Source organism: Pholis gunnellus (assembly GCF_910591455.1).
Source record: "Pholis gunnellus genome assembly, chromosome: 19".
Classification (NCBI taxonomy): Eukaryota; Metazoa; Chordata; class Actinopteri; order Perciformes; family Pholidae; genus Pholis; species Pholis gunnellus.
Genome location: NC_136546.1, coordinates 16,617,398 through 16,640,192, shown reverse-complemented (window position 1 = coordinate 16,640,192; position 22,795 = coordinate 16,617,398). Strand labels below are relative to the sequence as shown.

General features: G+C 43.4%; 1 protein-coding gene across 2 annotated transcripts; it reads left to right on the top strand.

Annotated features, from left to right (window-relative positions):
- Positions 1 to 359: 359 nt before the first annotated feature.
- dpf3 (double PHD fingers 3) lies at positions 360 to 21,805 on the top strand. 2 transcript variants are annotated; one of them, XM_079179982.1, is made up of 12 exons: positions 360 to 446; positions 7,865 to 8,025; positions 9,355 to 9,462; positions 12,401 to 12,534; positions 12,678 to 12,773; positions 13,065 to 13,137; positions 13,602 to 13,643; positions 15,305 to 15,442; positions 15,657 to 15,785; positions 18,495 to 18,607; positions 19,332 to 19,413; positions 19,578 to 21,805. In XM_079179982.1, the coding sequence occupies exons 1-12, from the start codon at positions 415 to 417 to the stop codon at positions 19,643 to 19,645; spliced, it is 1,176 nt and encodes a 391-aa protein (XP_079036108.1). In that variant the 5' UTR covers positions 360 to 414; the 3' UTR covers positions 19,646 to 21,805. The 2 variants fall into 2 exon arrangements, with proteins under 2 accessions (XP_079036108.1, XP_079036107.1); XM_079179981.1 differs by lacking the exon at positions 13,602 to 13,643 and having other exon boundaries at positions 384 to 446.
- Positions 21,806 to 22,795: the final 990 nt, after the last annotated feature.

The window sequence follows — 22,795 nt, the reverse complement described above, 5'->3', positions numbered from 1 at the left end:
CAACACGTGTGCTCTACAAACTCTCCTTTTTCTGCCACCTAATTCTAATGAATCACAAAAATAGATACTTATTGTCCACACAGCCGTCAAAACCCCCTAAACCAAACAAAAACTACAGAGAGCATCATGACAGAGCTCATGGTTTATGATAATCTTATTTCACATTGTGACGTCTCCACTAAAATAAAGGCAAATGCATTTTATCCCATGACATTATTACTAGTCTACTCTCTGTGAGCTGGGACACTGATGTTGACAGATTACTCTGAGGCCACGCCCACTGCTTTACTGCTGGTGTTGTATTGGTCGCGAGCACAGTGCCCAGGACCGCATTGGCTGTTGTGTGTGTTTTTTTTCATAAGGGTCCCAAACTACACCGAGATTTGGAATATTACGTTACAGTCGTGCAGGAAAATGGCGACTGTCATTCATAATCCTCTAAAATCGTAAGTACATTTCTATTTTTAAAAATAAAACCATTCCTTTGTTTGATTGGATGTCGCGGTCGGTCTATACAGGGTTAACCGCGCGTTTAAACGGGGAAACCACAAAATTAACACTTTCGCCGTGTACTTACAGGCAGTCTCCGTGTGTTATCTGCAGGTACCCGATGCCTACTTGCTCTGTTGTGTAATACTGATATAAAGGCATGCACTCGTGCACGATCTGCAGAGGAAAAACATCTCCAACCCGCGTGTAAATGTCCGCACTCTACACAGAAAGTTGCCATTGTCCACATTCTGCTTTACAAACACGGTTGACAGAAGTTTGCAACCACGGCTTTCTTTGTCAGCGCTAGACGGTTGAATTTACATAGATAATTTCATGCAATTAATGTCACAAAGCGTACATTGAGTGGCTCGACTCTCTCGCTCGTAGCGCGGCTCCCCGGGATCTCGCTGCGAATGCTACATGCATGCAAACAATGGATTGCGGATTATATGTTATTTTACGGTATTTATATCCCATCGTGCGCGTAGAAGAAAGCTGCGATGTAATGCAGATTTAGGGGGCGTGCAATTTCCTCGAAGTTTAGATTTTTTTAAACTGTCAACACCACACACACACACACACGCACTTGACGGTGTCAGTGTCTGATCAGGGTAATCTGCGCATGAACATTTTCTGATTTGTGGTCATGAGATAATGTTTGAGATCATATGCAGAAATACACAAATGTGGGGAAAAACCCCCAACTATTATACACCAACTATATACAATTTTACCATATTCCACACTAATTTACGAATGGAATATTTGTTGATTCTGAAACTAATTAACAATTTACTAGACCTCCCTCATGTCTGCCCCTGTATTAAGTGCACATATAACTTCCAGCTATATTTCAGTCAATATTGCTGAATGCATCTCTGTTTTCCTCGTGGCTGACAGCAGATGTTTACCACTACTCATGAGGAATGTGCAGAGAGCGAGACAATGATCACATTATCTGTTGTGCAAGAGGCAATATCAATCTTTCTAATGGCGTGCATCAGTGTGGCATATCTTTGCTTTTTTTTACATTTTTGGAATAAGGTGCTCACCCAGGAAGTGGAAAGATATGTTTTCAACTGTTAAACATAGTCAGTCATCAGCTGTACACCCAAGCTTTGTTTTCTTTCTTTCACAGAACCATTGATGTGGTGAATAACATATTCTGTAGTCATAATCTGAGGAAAGTAAAGGAGCATGAACTCTTTCTAAAGTAGAGAGAGAACTCGCGATGCTCTTGTTTTGTAGAGATCTTTGTTGTCAGCCAAGAGAGATTCCGCTGTACACCCAGCAAAACGGCTCTAAGCTGTTGTATTCTACTAATACAGATTAGGCTGTAGATAATGTAGGTATATGGGTGTTTTCTGTGTGTGTTTACGTGTGTGTGTGTGTGTGCAGTTGTGCATGCAGAGCGGCAGATTAGGAGCGTCCCAGTATTCTCCTGGGTCCATCTGTTGAGAGATTGAGAGGTACATGTAAAGACAGACAGACAGACTGATGGAGGAAGGGAACCCCATCTGCCCTTCATATATGACAGGATTCTCACAGACAGCCTCCCCCCGCCCCTCCACCCCATCCAATATCTGCAAAAATGGACAGCAATATGTTTACGTGTAGGTTGGATGCAGGACTCGACCTTCCAACAAATCATAGACGCATAAGCCCGTACCATAATACAAGGGAAAACTGTCGTGTGAGAGCTAATATTGGGTAACATGTGAGTTACTACCACGGGGGAATAATGTTGCGGTGTAGTTTTCAGGCAGGAGAGTTGTGTGAGTCCTCTGTCTGTTTGAAACAATGGGGCCACCTTGTCATCTGTCCTCAGGATGTGGCTGGTAAATCATATGCAGTCAATAAGGAGGTGATAATAATCTTGCCCGCTCTGAAAAATGAATTTCACCCACCAGCTGCTTGCAGTAAATACGCCTGGCTCCCTCGACTCTGTCAGTCACGTTTAGCCGTGCACATTTGCTTGATTTATTTAAACTATCTCTTTTTATTTTGTATATACAAAGACCTCTTTGTGGTTGAAACCTGGGTGGCTGTGTGGGATGGGACTTAATGAAGAGCTGACATGAGAAGTATTCAAATGAGCGACATAATTCATATGCAGAGGTGTGTTCATGTGCACGTCATGTGTCCTTTTATCATTATGTTTGGACTTGTAATGAACAAGAGCGCTCAGGTGGAAGGTGGGTTGGCTGTGTTTGCATAAGGATTGAAAGGATGTGGACTGAGATTTAGGGAAATGTAAACAATATGTTGTGTGGGGTGGGGGGGTGGGGGCGTGTGTGGAGTTGTGTTTTTATTATGTGTGTTTCTTTTGCATGCGTGGGAGGTTGTGTAGCTGGCCACCCCTCCCCCAATTTGCGTGAGAGGGAGCGTGGGTGAGTGATGGAGGGATTTTTTTTTTTTAAGGGGTGGGGGGGTTTGTCTGTCTGGCTGCATTTACTGCATACATTTATACTACACCCTCAGTACAAGGGTGAACTCTGGCCTTTGTCTGCCGGGGAATGGGAATGTCCGGGAATGGTTTCCAGGCACGGGGAATTAAATGTCCAGGAACATGTTTTACACAAAAGCTCCATGCGGTGATCATTCCTGATTTTCTTCTCTTCCCCTTCTGCACATGGAACTGGCACATGGTCCTCTCTTTTATGTTGTTTTTTTTTTGTACGCATGTGAGAGATGTCTAAGAGGATGGTGCAGAGATGAGACACACGTATGTTATCCTCCACATAGGAAATAGCATCTGAAATAAATCTGAATCCGGGGTTTCCCCTTTGCAACACCCTCCCCTGCACTCTGCACCTTTCCCTTTTCATCTCCTTTGTGTGTCTGTTTGTGCACGGACAAACGTGTGTGTGTGTGTGTGTGAGAGTGCGCCCGTGCGTACGCACATCCGCGTGTTTGAGAGAAAATGAGTGTGACAGGGTTTGAAAGGGAACACGTGTGCCCCGGGACATATAGGGCCCCTCCTCTTCCCTCCCACTCTCCCTCCTTGGCTCCTCCTCATCCTCCTCCTCTTCGCCCCCCCCGCCCCTCTCCCTGCTTCACCCCGCTGCTCGGCCTACAAAGTGCCATAACGATGCCTATCAGTGCCCACATGCTGTTGCCCTGCCCTGCATTTCCTTTGGGGCCTCCTACAAGTGGACTTCCTGTACCCTCACTATCTTCGGTCTAATTTGTGGTGAAGCCCCCCCCATTCCCTGACACTACGAGTTCCTTTTGAGACGCTGCACGTAAAGTCTGAGCAGATCTGCAAGCTTTGTTAGAAAGACGTGCCTGGTTGTTGGAGAGGCTTTTATTGTGAAAGAGTTAGAAGCTTATAATACAGTTCCCCATTACTGTATCCCTGACTCATTGTGCTGAATGAGGTCATGCTAACAACATTTAAACAGTTCATGCTGTGAAATGCTGTGCCTGGAAGGTCACACAGACTGTGATCAGCTCATCAGTTGGATTTCAAAATGACTGCATGTCAAAGGCACAGTATATTTAGTGTGATGGTGTAGTGACCACTGAAATATTCGTACTTGTATAGCATCTAAAACCAGCCTGTGAAGCATTTAATGACGACATTAACAGTTAAATAGATGAAGTGAATCATAAAAGATGCAATAACATTCAGGAGATCTGTTTTAACCCAGGATGTCTGAACATATTGAAGCACACAGAAGAACTACTGTTATATATATATATATATATATATATATATATATATATATATATATATATATATATATATATATATAACATGAACAACATTTAGTTAAGGATAAGTTCCATATCATAGTTTAAACCGTAGGTATAAATCATAGCACCTCTTGCAAATGTCATATTAAATGCTAATAGTTACAGAAGCAGAGCAATGTTTCAACGCTACTTCAGCTGTACTGCACACACACACACGCACAGGCACACACACAGCTGGCTGGTGGTTGTGGTGAAATCTAACCGTTAAACCGTTTTGCAGAGCACCGGCGGCTCTGTTAGTTTTTCACTTTTATGTTCCTTTTGATTTTGCGATATGAACACTTAAAAGTGTCACACGTTCAAATCTCATCCTCATCATAATAATAACACATAAATAGAATATGTATTTTTACAGCCAGGTGCTGATTTTAGATGCTGCTTCAAAGTAGAGAGCTTAAATGAAATGATTGGCAAAATGGGATTATACACCTCCTGCCTCGAGGCAAAATGTGTTTGTGTTTTGATGTTTTTAACCGGATAAAGAAAAGCAACAATTGTTTTCATCATCAAATAACCGGCATCTGAGTATTTTCTCATGTGATTGAAGAATTATTTGATATATAAAATGTAAATAAATAGGGAAAATGTGCATTATGATCATTGTGACATTAAAATATCGTTTTCTAATGACATCATACATGATAGACAAAACATTAAAAACCCTCCACAGCTGAGAAGCTTTGATTTGATGCAGTTTAATTTGTGAATTGACAAATCGACTAATGGACGTGTCGCGTTTTCCGAACTTGTCGAAACAGGAAGGAGACGGTGTGGATGAGGAGGAAATGAGCGTGAATGTGGAGAGATGTAGGACGGTGGTTCATTATGCCCACTGATGAGTTTCGGGGATTATTCCACTAAGCGAGGAGGAAGAGAACGGTGCTGTGAGCGACACATAACTGACAGATAGATGTGGCAGATAAGAGTAAGATCAAAGGAGAAGAATGACCGCAGTCATCCAAACAGGAAGTCTGATTATAATAGAGCCAAGGATGACGTTTGAACACCTATATGGTCACTAAGCTTTACCTCGATGAGCTTTTACATAGAAACTTTGAGAAGACTGACCGTCACGCACACAGCTCCTCTGTGGTAGTATGGGAGCAATTGAGACAATCGCAGTGGTACACAGGAACACACACAACTGCAGATCAGTATCCAGGAAGCTGTTGACCAGGAGGAATGTGTTCCCCCACCTGCAACAAAACCCCCTTACATAAGCTCCATCACTAGGATCGGCCATACAGTCGACTAACGGGTACAAACGGGAGCGCAGTAGGATCTCTGGTGATTGAATGGGGTTCGGGTGGCTGGGGAGGGAGAGGATGTACCGGGACACGCAACCCGCAGACAGATGGTGTCGGAGGCAAAGAGACGCGCGCGCATGTTTCTTTACTCTCACTTAACTAAACACGCGAACACACCTCTCAGACAAAAGCACAGCAGGCAAACATGTAGGCACGAAGGCTCGCTTATGTAAGAGTTTATGAAGCCGCCCGGGGACGTTACACAGACGCTTTGTTGCTGGAAATGTACAAGTGATACGAGACGACACCGGGAGGAAGAGAGGGAAGAAAAGTAGGGAAGACAGATGCCTGTAGGTGCGCACACACACGCACACACACACAGAGTTCAGGCAACAAATAGTGAAAGCAGAGATAACGCGCCACCTCTGGGAATGTGAGTTATGTGACAGGAAGTCTCTTCTGGAGATTTTTGGATTTGACTGGATCGCTGCGACTGCTGGTTTCGTCGCACTGCAAAAAACACGCGTCGCCCCAAAAAACACCAGCCGCCTTCCTCGTTTCTGTCGGCCTCCTGACAACAACCATAGCCAGCAGACATGTTGTAGACCAGAATGTATACATGAAGGTGCACACAGAGCGTCTATAGAGGCTCTACTGTTTGCATGTGCTGCTGTAAAAACAACAATCTGTGGTTTTTATGGGGAGTGACGTGCCGGACTATTACTACTAGCCAGTAGCAGTGACTTACTTTTGAAATAATATACCATGACCAAGGCCACCGTACTGTCCTATTAATAATGCCATATTTGTGGCCTAATATGAGTTATATGAGTTATAATTGTTGCTTCGACACAATAAAAGATGATTTCACTTCTGGTCCTCCCTCAGTTTTTTGCTCCGTATATCATTGTTCTGTTGTCTTGTTCGTATCTTCATTTTTTTTCTTTTCAACCACAAATGGAGCAACTTCTCCAAACCTGTCTCCCCTGAATTCTTCCCCCTTTCTCCTTCATCAGTACGTGCCGATACCTCGCTCACTCTCTGCCGCTATACTCGCTCCAACCTCTCACCCTTCTCCTCCCCCATCCTCTTCCTCCTCCATCCACCCTCCGCTCCCTCCACCTCCAAACACTGCACATCTTTGTGAGATTCAGTGCGACCAGAGTGCTGGTCTTTGTCCAGCTTGGAATTCTTAACATATCTGTGCTCGGCCAGTCAGAGAGACAGGGAGACAGACAGACAGGCAGACAGACAGACAGGCAGATAGACATGTATGCACATTAACAGAGAGACAAGATCCTGCTGCTTTGGTTGCTCTGTCTCCCCAGCAGCGATGGATACTGGTGGCATTCTTTATTCACTGTTTTGGATCAGATATTAGCTTAAACGATGTCTGGTAATAATATACACTGAGGGCAAATTCTCCTGAATGGCTGTCTCATTTAGTAAAAGTAACTAAATGGTAAACTGTGCCCAAAGAGGGTCGACTTGTTCAGTCCACTTCCTCTGGAGCGGAGCCATGTGTGCTCCTGCTGGCTCAAGATCAGACCCCGCGAGAACTATCCGTGCTTTATCCTCCTCTCTGGATTTCAGCGATGTAATTAAATAAAGAATAACCTACTCAAGGTGTAGGTTTTATTTTCTTTCTGTTTGTCTCTAATGATGTTGCAGAAATCCTCCCTCTAGAGTGAGACTGTGGAGGTTATTAATGGCTCACATCCTGATTTATACCCTCTCTTTTGTGCCAGTGTGTGTGTGTGTGTGTGTGTGTGTGTGTAGCCCATCTGTTGTGTGGACTTTGATCCGGCACTCTCACTTGTCAATCAATTTGACGGGATGAAACATTTCTTCTTATTCTTTTTCACCGTTTCCTGCACGTGTTTGCCTTCACGGCCCTCGTTGTGTGTGTGTGTGTGTGTGTGTGTGTGTGTGTAAAGATGCTCCTTTCAGCTTCATGTTCAAGTTTACACAACAAACTGCAACATGTAGAGAGAAGACTGGGCGTGTTCTATTGAGCTGAAGTTAACCAGGACTGAACAGGCCCGCTCGTACTTTATTTGCAGGCCGTACTAAATCATCAGCCGCCCAGCACATGTTATTGCCATTAACCATCCAAAAAATGTTAACATTTAGCTTATAGGACTTCAAGAGCAGGCATGACTGCACAGAAATCAAAGCAGCATGCTGCAAATAGCCTAGATCAATGGCAGAAATAGGACTGTAATGTTTCTGTGGGTAACTTGAGTCAGATGTTAACTGAAGGGGGCCAGTTCATGTAGAAGTACATGATGATGAGTCTTGTTCTTCATGTCTGTCTATCCGACTGTTTAACATGCCACGTTCTCTGTCTGTCTGTCCGTCCTCAGGCTTGGTGACCAGTTCTACAGGGAGGCCATCGAACACTGCCGCAGCTACAATGCCCGTCTCTGTGCCGAGCGCAGTGTGCGCATGCCCTTCCTGGACTCGCAGACCGGTGTGGCGCAGAACAACTGCTACATCTGGATGGAAAAGTGCCACCGCCAGCCAGGTGGGAGTAGTTTGACATTTTGGGAAATACGCTCATCACTTTCTCTCCCCGAGATGTTAGATGGAAAGATAGATGCCGCTATCATCTGTACGCTAAATACGGAGCTACAGCCAGTAGCCGGTTAGCTTAGCTTAGCATAAAGTCTGAAAACAGGGGAAGATTTAGGGATTTCTTGTGATTGCGAGGCAACCAATGTAGACTCAGTGAAGTTACTGTGAAATCGAATGCGCTTTAAAGGCGCTGGTTGCTAAATCTTTGACAGGGCCAGGCCTGCTGTTTCTCCCTGTTTCCAGTCCTTATGCTAAGCTAGGCTAACTAGCTACTGGCTGTATATTTAACACACAAAGAGTGGTATCAATCTTCTCATCTAACGCTCAGCAGAAATGCAGAAATATGTATGCATAGAAAGGATTTAATGTAAAGATCTCCTCCCTCAATTGAAAAAAAGCCAGTCAACCCATCTTTTCTATATTACATGAGTTACCACTTGCTGATTTGTCATGAGACATGCCGTCAGAATGCACATCTGGGTCGCCTGTCCAGCCAAAGGGAACAATCTGCTCTTTACCGAGAGCTGGACACAAATAGACTGTTCTCCATCTTGTATGCAAAGCCCTTCAGGCCACACCCTATACTTTGTGGCAGACCTAACTCGCATTATATGAATTTATTCTGAGTTTATCCCTACCCCCTCCTTCTCTTTATTTTTCCTCTGCTCATGCTGACAGAGAAAATAGCTTATTCCCCTCCGTCTCTGTCTTCATTTCCATATGATTAGACACAAAGTTGCCAACTCATTCGATTCAAGTGCGAGAAGGGCCGCTTTTCTGAAATAGTGACAAGGCAAATATTGAAATTGTTTATTGGAGTAACACTGCATGTTATCATCCTCAACATTAAGTTATGGTCCTACACTGATATGATAAAGAAGCCCACATTCCGGGTCTTATGTGAGTTTCTGGAATCTGAGACGGATTTTTCGGAATATGTGGACCATTAGCCTGAGCACTGAAAGTGAGACATATTAAGTGTCAGGAAAAAGTCCTGTGTGTGTGTGTGTGTGTGTGTGTGTGTGTGTGTGTGTGTGTGTGTGTGTGTGTGTGTGTGTGTGTGTGTGTGTGTGTGTGTGTGTGTGTGTGTGTGTGTGTGTGTGTGTGTGTGTGTGTGTGTGTGTGTGTGTGTGTGTGTGGTGGTCTCAATGCAAGTTTTGTTAAAATGGTAAGCCTGCCAATGGTTGTTAAAATTCTTCCTGTGTGCTTGTGCCTGTGTGTACGCCTATATTTATGAATGTGTGTGTGTGTGTGTGTGTGTGTGTGTGTGTGTGTCCAGGCCAAGCAGCAGGACAGATGTACACCTATCCTGCTCGTTGCTGGAGAAAGAAGAGGCGACTCCACCCTCCCCTGGATCCTCAGCTCCGCCTGTGTGAGCTTCGACTGGGTAAGACAAACAAAGCATACACGCACACACACGGCCGTGCAGCACATTGACATGCATGCACAGTGAACGCCAAAGCCGCAGCAGTATCGACCCACCGTTATACAATGAAAGCCACTCAAACCGGTGCGCCCGCTCCTTTTTGTTGTTCATCGCACCTCAATGCACATGTGCATTGTGTTTGTGCCCTCTGTGCTCTTGTGTGGCTGCACAGAGCTTTAGGCGTGCTCAGTGGCGTTAATGTTCGCTATCTGACCATCTGGCTCTGGTTAGCCCTTCTCTCTCGCCAGGTCTCCAGGTTCATTCTCTCCCCTGAATCAATACCTCCTCTCACTGTTCTCTGGCAGCAGACACACACACACACACACACACACACACACATGAGCGCACAAACACCCCCACACATGACTCTCGCTCTCTGTTGCAGCACAGAAGCACCCTAACTGGGCCTCTATAATCATTTGTCCATGAGGCATTAGAATGTAAGTGAGTCTTCTGAGGTTTTTTTATATGCGTGTCTGTGTGTGTATCCATGCATGCATACGTGTGTGTTATGGGGGATTTTAGCAAAGGAATGCCTCAGGAACCCTATAAGTGGGAGACATAAAGGCGAGTCTTTGTATCTGCTTTGCCACACTATTGTTTTCACCTTGCTGTCTTCCAGACGCAATATAATACCCCAGAGTGTTCCACCAAGAACGATTCAGCTTTAAGCACAAGAGGCATTTTCAGGAAAAAAAAAAAAAACTAGAGAGAAGAAACTCCCCAAACGCAACCAACCAAAGCATGTGAAGGGAAAGGAAAACTAGCATTACACTGCAGGTAACCAGAGCAGGAACGCCTTTGTGGGGTGAAAGAGTAGACGTCTCCAGTTTAGTTTTTCAGGGATCCATTTCTTCAGTTTGGCCCAGATATCTATCATAACACGACAGAGGAATGCGAGTGCTCCCCTTTCAGACTTTTGGAAACGCTTTATGTTTATTTAATGCTTCCTGAGCAGAGAGGTTTGGCTTTTGTGTGAAGATACACAGAGGTTCTGTCACAAGGTTACTTTGAAATAGTTTGAAACCGGGAATCTAACTACTTGTTTTGCACATCAGATCCTCTGCTTCTTGTTCATGCCGTCTGCTAAGTGGACATGCCTCAGCGGCCATTTTGCTTCCCTCAGTATAAACTCCATTAAATCTAGTCTTTCATTAGACCTCCACGCAGGGCTGTGGTGCTCCAGTCCGGTCTCAAGACCACTTTTTCGAAGACTCTCACTTGTCTTGGTCTCATACCTCGTAGGTCTCGGGCTCGGCCATTGAGAACTGGTCACGTTGTTCTTGGCTGTTGATTCGGGATCAGTTGTACAGGAAGATTCTTCCAACAGATGCGGGGAAAAAAAATACCCCTCCGCGTCTTTCTTAACATACTTGTAGAATGAATGAATTAGTTTCATGTTGGAAGATCAATATTGTTTATAGATAGATTATATCTGTCCGTCCGAACTCCCGAATCACTATAATAGCACGGGGAAGGCACTATTATCTATTATGTTCTTGAACAGGACTCAATTTGTTCTGGACTTGGTCTTGACTGCCTTTAGACTTGGTCTTAACTTGGACTTGACTGGACCTGGTCTTGTACTTGACTTGGTCTCGACTACAGCCCTGCCTCCATGTCTCCTAAATGTCCACTTCTTTCGAATCCCAGACCTCCAGTGTGAAACGCCAGCTTTCTATAAGAGATTTAAGTCTTAAGCCCAAACCCAGATAATGACATCATTAGGCTTTATTTTCTCAAACCTTTGGAAAGCTTCTCCAGAGGAGCTATAATCTCTTCTGCCCCATAGAAGAGACTCTACAGCTGCTCTCACGGGCTGAGCAGTACGAGTAAACTGACCTCCATGGGTAAAATCGGTGGAGTGCCCCTCTAAGGTCAGCAGTGGATCCAGATCAATATGATATGTGAGCACGTGGGGATGTTTGTTCCCATGGGCTTGGGGCGTTTCTTTGCTTTTTGCTGGCAGAGCAGAACATTCAGCTCCACATTCTCCCCACCACGTTTGTCCTGGAGCGTCGAGGGAGTGGTGAGGAGGTTAAAAATGGGAAGGAGGGCAAAGAAAATGGGGGGAGAGGAAAGCAAGCAGTGGAGGAGAGGAGAGGAGAGGAGAGGAGAGGAGGGGAGGGTGTCGGCAGAGAACGGAGGTGAAGGAGGAGGCGTATATGGTGGGTTGGGGGTGTGGATGTGGAGAGGGATACAGAGTGGGGGACTGTCCTGTCTGTGCCAGCAAGTCAACCTACACAAATGGATACAAAGAAATGAGAGGAGGAGGAGGGAAAAGAGGAGACCCAGCAGCTCTGTATTCAATAAGAACATCTCACACACTCCCTGCCGTTCTTATCACACTGCTTCTTTCATTCTGCTCTGATCCCGGTGTTAAGAGTTCAAAGACGAGAGCGGCTAGTCAATCCTGCAGCAAGTTCACCTCCACGGAAATGAATAAAGGGAGAGGAAGAAAGACTAAGAGCAGATGCATGAAAGGGAGAGAGAGAGAGAGAGAGAGAGAGAGAGAGAGAGAGAGAGAGAGAGAGAGACCGGAGATGTAATTCAGGCCTGTGAGCACTGTTTTCTCGTTTAGGTTGAGTATTTCCTCTTCTCTTACTGTGCAGCTGGTGCCACTGTTACTAAAGCTCCCTTTACATGCAGAGGCCACACTCACACAATGTCCACATTGATACTGATACATTTCCTCTGCTTTGGTCCTGCAGACAGCCAGGACAGAACATTTTTACAAATTTGAGTTTTGTGTTTAATGTGGTCAGCAAACAAATGACAAATTGTAAAAAGAAATTGCACTGGTAAAGACATTAGCTCAGACACACACACACATACACACACTCCTGCCATTTAAAATACCTTTTCTTACTCTTATTCTCTTCTGCCATCACCTCCTCAGAAGCCGAGCTGGCCCCCAAGCGCGAGGTGCCCCCAGGGGAGGCCACAGCCTTGGAGGCCCTCCTGAGGGGGGACAGCCTGCTGGAGAAAAAAAACAACATCTGTAAGGAAGAGGAAACGTTGCTGGAAATACAGGTATTTTGTCATGTGTGCATTACGTACAGTATCATACATTATTAATGTAGATCTACTGCCAAAAGCCTTATCTCCCCCGTATTACTTCTTTCCAGCCTCTTTTAACTTTTACCTCCCACTGTGTGTGTGTTCGTGCTCCGTAGAGAGTTCTGGAGGCGGAGGAAAACGGGGACGGCCTCCACGATGATGAAGACTTTGAGCAGGATACTCCAAAGAGAAAGAACAGAAACCGAGGCAAAGTGAGTGTCACAGACAAGAGACACAGCATGTGTATGTGTGTGTGTGTGTGTGGTGTAAAAGAGAATAGTAACACAGTTTCAATAGAAAATCTATTAAATGAAAGATTTCTACTGCATCTTCCTACCATTTAAAAACCGTTTCATAACAAATGATCACAATAAACCTTGTTTTTGATGTGTTAAGTTAAAAGACATATACACATTTCTGTAAAGTATGCTGCGATTTAAATATAAAATATCCTAAATTTCCATACATTGGAGGCATCAGACGAGTGTTGCGTTTCCTTTCAGAACAGAGGATCCAATCGCAGGAGGACAGAACCCGTTAACCTCGACGACCAGGACAAACCTTACGTCTGTGACAGTAAGAGAAAAGGAAACCTAATTATTTGTACATCATGTGCCCTCATGTGATCAGTGTCACTAGTTTTACCGAAAAAATTCAGTGTTTCCTAAAGCTCAAGTGGGTGGAGAAACTCTCTGCTCCTTTAGCTCCGGCATTACCAAAGTGAATTCCTTTATGTATCAGGAAACCCTTCTCTCCACGCTTCTATAAACGGAGACCAATCCAGCAGACGTTCTCTCTCTCTCTCTCACTGGTAGCCCCCCTCTTCTTCTGTCCCGAGAGCTGTGCTCTGCAGCATGAAGGAAGAGTGTGCTGTTAATCCAGACCTGACTAGCATGCCACTTGCGTACTTGGACAGAATCCCCCAAGAGATAGCCCCGCTGACTTGACTGAGCCCCCCCAAACAAATGAATCTCATCCTCATTTTGTGTCTTGTGCTGTCTTTCCTTTATTGTTTTGCTTTTGTGTCTTCTCTGTTCCAGATAAATACAAACAAAAGCATAACTCAAAAAAGGCTGAAGAAGGTATCTGAACCTGTCGCCATCTTGTCCTTCTAGGGGCTCCGTGAACTGTCTTTATATGATTGGCTTTTCTTTTTTTCTTTTTTTTTTGCTCATTCGGTTCGGGAATGGCTGACTGAATGCTAATCCCTTGGAGATATCTAACGCTATAAGTGCTTTATGCTAGTCCATTTTCCTGAATTCAGTGCGAGCATTGCATGAAACTAACGCCGTGTGCCTTAATGCTTGCATATTGCAAGGAATGCACCAAATGATGCTTTTAATGCAGCAGCGCCACTAATGTCCCACCGAGGGATGCATGTTTCTGAAGGCCGCACCTAGCTGTGATGTGATCCGTAGACGTGTAGCCATTGTAGAAGTGTTCACACTGGGTGGACTTTCTTAAGATGTTTCATACGGATCAGGTTTTAACTGTGGGCTTGGATTGGCAGCGAGTTTACAGGGAGACTTTGAAGCTTTCTGGTGGGAAAAAAAAAACAAATGGCTGCAGAATTGGCTCTAGCAAGGAAAGCAGCATAAATATACAGTATAATAAGAAACTTCTATGATGGCTACAGCTCTAACGTGTTCTACAATGACCCCTAGAGCTACTACAATATTAGACTATAGATTATAGTTTTGTTCATGAGCGCATACATGCTTCCAAATCCTGTTTTTTAGATATTAGACTTGTGACTTCCTTGGCTTCACAGTGCAGCCACAGCAGGATAGAGACAGAGCGCAACGCGTCGTACATAAAAAAACAAAAATCGGCCCCACAATATGCAACCAGGGGCTGAAATGTTAACAAAATGCTGGTAGCTAGCTAAAAACATCATATATCAGCATGCCGAATAATTATATTCCCCTATTACAGAAGTTGCATACTGTCAAACGGTTTTAGCTTAACTTACAGAAATATAGTTAGCCTAAAACTGACAGTTGGACAAAAAGAGATGTCTCACGTCTTATTGCCTGTATCCTCAGTTTCTGGGGGTTCTGGGTAGTGCAACCCAACACGCAGCAGCTTTTCGGCAATTTTCAGTTGTTTGCTATCAGACGAAAGTGACAAGTAAGCACATTCAAGCAAGACCAAGTCCAATGGAGAGCGATGATTTGTTTTCCCCCTGCGCGGTGGGCGGGACAAGTAAGCAGGACTTGAATGCGCTCTGTCTCTATAAAAAGGTGCCAGTAAAGTTTTAACCATGTGTTGCTTTCTCGTAACATCTGTTTTTGAAAACAGTCGCAGGTCTGTTGCGTCATGTCCCCAAATCTATTTTTCCTTTCATTAGACTTCCTCGTGAATTAGGATTAGTCTTTTTTTAAATAAATGCCCGATTTGATGTTTGCTTTATGTCCTGCCTTAATTATTGTTTCAACTTATTTAACTCATAAATCCATTTTCTTGGCATTAAATATGTAGTAGATAAAGCTCCTCGCTCCCCGTCTCAGCAGCAATAATAGATCCTCTCAACAACTCTTAAACTAATGGCTACATCCCATAAAATGACTGTAAAGCAGTGCAAATCATAAATAAATACTAACGGTTCCCGCAAATGAATATACGTTATATTCCAATTAAGACAGGGATGACAGATGCCTTTGAGCAGACTCGACTGCTCTCCAGTATATTGCACAAGGTTTTACGTGTCTCTAATGGACCTTTTTTGATGTTTTATCTGTAGTCTGTGGAAAGCGCTACAAGAACCGGCCCGGCCTGAGCTACCACTACACCCACACTCACCTGGCAGAGGAGGAGGGCGAGGAGGAGAAGGAAGCGGAAAGGTCCCCGTCTCCCCCGTTTAGCGCCGACAACCACAAACGTAAGCTGCAGGCTAGCATTTGATTACATAGCCCGTCCAAAAAGTTTCAGTAAGTGCTAGCTCAGGACAGAGACTCCCCCCAATGTACGCAGTCACACACTCCATACAATTTCCCAAATCACAGTTTATGGTAAACCAGACGGCCTCGCGCTGTCAGACAATGAATGGCAGCTCGTGTGTCCTTCTGTTTACATGTGTCTGTTCCTGCCAACAGCTCAGAAGGCCGCGGATGGCTCCATCATCCCCAACGACTACTGTGACTTCTGCCTGGGAGACCAGGACTCCAACAGGAAGACGGGCCAGGCCGAGGAGCTGGTGTCCTGCTCTGACTGTGGACGCTCCGGTGAGTCTCCGGTCTCCCCAGCATGCAGGGTTTCCATCAAAAAGCTTCAGGTTCTTTGTTGACGTCGGCATTAGATGCAGACCAGGAGTATTTTTCCTTCCGATCAAATTAGCGTCTTTTAAAGAGCGCTGTGTGAGGACAGCAAGAAAAGTACTCTTAATGATCCCACTCTTAATAAAGGTAATAGTTTGAGAAATACATTTAGTCACGTTCCAGACAAAAGTGAGATCAAAAAGGAGACTGTTAGCTTAGCTTAGCATAAAGACTGTAAACGGGGGGGGGGGGAATCTAGCCTGTCCAACGGCAGCAATGTTCGCCGAACAAAACTAATACAACTCGCAAAATAAAACGCTATATGTTGTTTGTTCAGTCTTTTCAAAAACCTGTAAAAGTTTAAAAGTAGTGGTTTTTACAGGAGAATATGTACTGGACTATTTGTTGGCCAGGTGCAGTGACTTCCTGGAGTTAAGTGTTAAACAAATAAGATACAACGGTGCCAATTAGTGCGCTTTTGTGCTGGTAGACCAGATGTTGTTACCTTAGGACAGAGCCAGGCTAGCTGCTTCCTCTTGCCTCCAGTCTTAAAGCTAAGCTAACAGTCTCCTGGCTGTAGCTTCATATTTTAAAGTACAGACATCAGAGTTTGATTGATCTTCTCGTCTCTCTCAGCAGGAAAACAAATCCCCAAATCTCAAACTCTTCCTATAGGAAAATAATTGAGATAAACAATACTATTATTAGAAACTTTGCATTAACAACCACACAGTTCACTCTAGTTAAATTATTCCATGTCATCTTCTGTTCAAACCAACCTGTGTCGTTACCTGATGATGTAGATCTGATGATACATTTATGGCGTGCAGCGAATTGAGCTTTCATGTTGCCACAGTGTCTTTTCAATGGGTCTTCAATGAGTCTTGTAGAACATCTAAAGTGAGAGCCAATCGCTGGAACCAGTGAGATGGTTTCTTGCTACGGTAGACTTTGTTAGAACAGCTGCGAGAGTGCGTGGCCTCGTCTGTGTTGCTCTGACGCTGGTGTTTTCATGGTAGCTGGAAGAGGAGGAAGGAAGAAGCATGGGAGGAAGCCGATTGCTCTGGAGGAATTGTTCGGCAACGCGTCAGACAGCGAGGCCTCCACGTTTCATGGCTTTGAAGATGCAGAGCTGGAAGACCTTATGTTTTCAGACAGTGATGATGTTGTAGCTGATGACGGGACTACCTGGACCTCGTGATAATAAAACCAATTTTCTGATTAAATGTTTTCATCGTGGGAACTCTGGAAGACTGGATAACAATGCAAACTTTCCTTGAAGACTTTTTTTAAAGATTTAGGAAGCGCATTCCTTCAAAAAACATATTTTTCTTGGAAATGTTTCCTCCGATGGATAAAGTGGCTTTTTTTTTTTTACCATGGTCGGATGGATTTTTACTGTTGAACACGTTCAGGCATTCTCCATTTTTCATAAACCAGAAATAATCTCCTCACACTTGCTTGCGTAACATAATCAAGATCACAAACTAATCTTCAGAGCTACAGCCGAATTAAATCTGGACTGAAAAGCTTAATAGCAGACACGGTGGACCAGAGGAATAAATTACATGAGTGGACCGCTAATGTGGCGGAGGGAGGGATGAGCGTGGACTCTTTGAGTCACTCCATTGGCTAAAGAGGACAGGTAGCCGAGAGGTAAGAGCCAATCGGCGCTCCTTTGCTCCGCTCCGTCTTTACGGACAAGATCTTTTCTTTTGTTAGAAGACGTCGAGTAGAAATGCTTTTTCTACAGCCTCATTGTGCGGTATCCCTTTAAGAAGACGACGGGCCATCTTTTAAACTGCCGCATCTTATTTCTACCTGACTGTAATTCCTCAGTTTGATTTAGGAGGCAGGCTGCAGCTGAAACCTTTCTGCTTTGAATTTCGCTCCGATCACATTTGTCTTTATTCACCCCATCGCAGGCTGAAGAATGTGTTCCATGTTTCTGGCTGCTTTCCCAGTCCAGATGTAAATCCTTCATTATGGCTCATTGATACCCCATTGAAATCAGGGTCACGCAATTAGCCGTGTGCACCAGAAGCTGACGGCACCCTGAAGCTGTGGGGAGGTTTTTTAGATTTAAAATGTTGCACCAAATATCATTCTCTTTGAGTTGTCGCAGCTGTACATTTTTTTTGGGAGGATGATGAAATACTGCTTGGCTCTGGTTTCCTGTGCACACATCACGGCTCGTGTTTTGTTCCCCAGACGTATAATCACTTGAATGCTTTTGATGCTACATTTCATCCGGCTGTACGGACCGTCAACACTATGGGGTGCAATTACCGACACTTACACTTACTGCTGTCTCTTATGAAGACGGGCAATCTTCTTCTGAAGGGAGAAATAACGTTGTCTAAATTACTTTTCAATCCCTTCCAGATGACCATTTTATACCTATAGCATTTTTATATTTTGCAATTGGTTATTACTGGGGCAATACGGCCCTTTATGGATGATTTAAATATGTTCAGATGCCTGTCAGTCTTTGTCTGCTGTCCGCTCCAATTCAGAGCTCCTGCAATGTGTCTCTCAGCTATCGCATACAAATCGCCACTGACATTGTTTTCTAAACTCTTCTGGCAATCTACTCTTGTCGCCCCCTTTCCTTTCCTTCCTTCTTTCCTTCCCTCTTCCCCTTTTTCTCGCCTGCCCTCACCGTCCCCCCTGCAGGTCACCCCACATGTCTGCAGTTCACTGATAACATGATGCAGGCAGTGAGGACGTACCAGTGGCAGTGCATAGAGTGCAAGTCCTGCAGCCTCTGTGGCACCTCAGAGAACGACGTACGTATGTGCTGTAGGAGAGGGACGTCTTGTATTAGCCTCTGTGGCCCTTTTGAGTTTGCGCACCAAATTTGACTTGCTTTCCTTTTAATGATGTGACCTTTCCACTGTCAGCGCTCAGCCTGTCAAAGGCAATACATACTTGCCAAGCAGATATTATATGCGACTAGTCAGCCATGATGTGATGTTGTTGTTTTTTTTAATGATGTGTTGTATAAGAGTGAAAAATACATGTTTTACTCTTTTGGATAAAAGATCATCATACATTCATGGGATACATTTGTGTGTGTGTAGCACAATTTCATACAAATCTACAGTGATTTGCAAGATAAGATAAAAAACAATAATTGTGTTAACACTAAAAGAGGACTTCAACTTTAAGGTAATACATACCCACCACAGCAACATTGCATCAAAGGTGTATTCTATAAGGTTGCATGTTGCCTACCACTTTTTTGGAAAGACGTAACAGAAGTTTGGGCATAAAGACTTCTCTTTGAAGCTGTCACAAGATGTTTTGAACTCTCACACTGCTTCTTGCCAGACTTCTTTTTATAGCTAATAAATGCTGCAACATAATGTGGGTCACATTTATAGCAGTTCTTGTAAAACTGAGTTACTTACTTCAGCATTTATATCCTTTTCCATGCAGGATTTGTGTGTTTTTTTTTTCTGCCATATATATAATAATAATTAAGATGTTGACGGTATGTTGCTAATGCAGGATCAGCTGCTGTTCTGTGATGACTGTGACAGAGGATACCACATGTACTGCCTGAAGCCTCCAATGACCAAGCCTCCAGAAGGTACAACAGCCCCTCTCATGGGTTTTATTATACATGAGCGCGCTGATACTATATATATGTCATGTGCTGTATGTTTGAGAGAGACTACCAGCTAAGGCTATATATGGAAAACGGCCAGGAGGACAACGATTTCAGCCTGTCTTTCTCCCTCTCTTCCTCTGCAGGGAGCTGGAGCTGTCACGTGTGTCTGGACCTGTTGAAAGACAAGGCCTCCGCCTACGGAGAGGCTTAACTTCCTTGGACATTCTCAACACACACGTACACACAAAATATATATATATACATGTATGTATATATATATATATTTGTACCTATACATTAACTGTCTGACATACCCCAACACGTTAGCAAACACGTTCTCTCAGATAGAATCAAACAGATACACTCTTCCACACAAACACACACACACACTCCAGTGCATTAGCAGGCTCAGGGCGGTTTCCTGTTTGAGGCGCAAAGATCTTTGACCTCTCATATAGCCGAGCAACACTCCGAACGGCATCAGCATGCAGTCTCGACCATAAGTCGGCGAACAGCAGGGTCTGCCGTTCAGTCATCTCTCTACCTCACCACTCGGCAGACGGCAAAAAAAAGCCAAAAGCAAGATTGATAATGGCCGATACTGTGTAGTACACGTGTATGTGAAATACATGCTCATCATAAACCAACGGTGGATGTTTTCCCCGTGATTTAAATTCATTCGAGTATGATTTAGAAGACGTTTTGTCGCAGACTTTCTGCTGAGGCTGTTTCACTTGCTTCCCTTGCTGATTCAGCTCTGCAGTGGGTTTGACTGATGTTTGTTTAAATTCTTCTCCTCCGAGCTCTACTCCTCTCCTGTGTTTAGACTTGACAGTGACATTCCTTCTTCATATCTGGACAGACTCAATGTTAGTTATGCCATCTTTCACAGGTTTTTTTGTCAAGCTCGGTGACATTTATATCCTGCGCTAAGAGGAAGCGGAGCGATGGAACGGCCTCGGCTATCATTCTTGTCGGAGCGTGGTGACATTTCTCATCCATGTCTGTATTTTTGTATCCTTGCAGTCACTAGGATACCACGGTGCTCAATATGACACTTTACAAACAAATTATAACATTTCTTCACACAGAATGTTATTATTTATTTATTGGTCCAATGTTACTGTCAAGGAGATCATTGTTACTGTAAATCAGTGGTTCCCAAACGCTCCCCCTCCCGCCTCACCCAAACACATACATGTATTGAATTTGTATTATCTGGTAACAATGCTGAGGAAACTATTCACAAAAGGAGATGAAATATATTTAAATAACATATGAACACAAACTGCATTTTCTAGAATCTAACTAGTGTGTTTTGGTTTTTTATGAAGGCTTTTTATTTTTTTATTTTTAAAGGTACTGACCTCAGGCTCTTTGAATACTGAGCATCACCCTCACACATGTCCCAAGTAGCTACATTGCTTCAGCATGTGGACAAAACATAATAATAAACTAGACCGTAAACCATAATTGGAGAAATGCTTTTCAACGAACTGTCAATTAATACCTTTTATTAGTTACACCTCTGTTGGACATTTCAATTGCTGTTTGTGGTTTCACTCTTCATTACACCCATGAGTAATGTGTGGCCCTTACAATACCTCTGCGCCCCTCTAGAGGGCTCCACCCTTCACAGTTTGGGAACCACTGAAATGTGTGTAGAATCAAAACTATTTTGAACAGACAGTGTGGTGAATCATATAAATGTCCTGAGTAAGCAGTGATGAGTCCTGTCTGGAAGTTGACACAGCTTATATATGAGACTTCATTACAGTTGTTATGCAGTTACAGTGCAACCAGAATATACTCTGGGCACTCTTTGGTTTGTATTACGACATGAGTACGGTTGATATGTTCAATTGTAACGTGAAATCTTCGAAGCCCCATCAATGTAATTTATGTTTTTTTTTTTACAGAACACATTTGGTAGCACTAATCTAATGATCATGAAAAAGGAAGAACCATCAAGAATAAGCTCAAAACTAACCAGAAAAAGCCCTTAAAGTACACATAGTGTGCCAGCCTTCACAAGATATCACAATCTGCATTTGTGGTTGTTTTTTTTGTTTTTTTTTTTAGTGTGAGTTTGTATTTGATATTACTTTTCCACCGACAATCATGAGCTAGTGTAGATACAGTACATCATGTTTATAATATGAAGATGGTTTTATTGTTTTGTTCCATGGCGGGTGGAAGGACCCTTTTGTGTCTAAAAAATCTCTTGGATGTCATTCTTATTTGATGCCATCACCTTCCGTGATTTAACATGCGTGTTGTATTTCGTTAAAGTAAATGTTGTGTTTTGTGTTGAAATAAAGACTTTTTTTTCCATTAGTCTTGTTTCTTTGCTTGTTATCTATGAAATTTATATCTGCAGGTTTCACATTTTGCCTGTGAAATAAACTCACAGAAATACTGTTCCTGCTTCTCTTCCCTTTCAACAATCCATTACCAGGAAACCCTAATGGCGTGTATTCAATTTGAAAATAGATATTGAGTGTTTTATATGGCTCGTGCCAAGATGGCTGCATCTGATATATCCATTATAATGTAATGAACGGATCAGTCATCCTACTCCCGAAAGATGTGGCTGCCTCTCTGTTTGTCTGGCCAGAAGAAAATCCAGAAGCCTGTGATGTCTTCAAGCCTGGAGCTGCTCCACAGACAGTGAACCGATTGTATGGACCCGTAACCATATTGTTCTTAGTTCTGAAACAGAAGCTGTAGCCATATACTATAACGTCTTTCCCAATGCATTGTCTATGGAGCTGTAACATTACTTTGCCCATTGACAATTCAAAATATGTTAGCACTTACATAAAAGTACCACAAGGGAGCGCTATTGTACTAGAGTAAGGCCTCAACACGTTGTGACATCCTGTAGCTGTGTCGAGATGAAATATTCATAACCCTCGTTGATTGCAGTTGTAAGATTTAAAGATGTTCTGTGCATCTTCGGACCAGAGTTCGAGATCTTACTGTGTCTCGTCTTTGCGATTTTTCTGTACTATTATCGATCAGAGTGCAATAATACAATCATAAAAAAAGAGTACTATAATGACAGTAATATTGTTGTTTTTGTATGCTCTATTGGGGAATATGCATTCACAAGAGAGTGATGAGAGCAAAGACAGACAGAAGACTGCTTTAAACTGTAATATAGAACTGCCTGTTGATCATCTAACCTTCCAAATAATGACGTAATGACGTAGCTTACTTTACTCACAAAAAATATTTTTGTATTGCAAATATCTTCTCTTAGTGAAACCCCCCCCCCCCATAAAATGCAAAAGTAATCCTGTACTCTGTTAAAAAAAGTAAAAGATTATTTCATGTTTTTCAAAGAAAGTGACTAAAA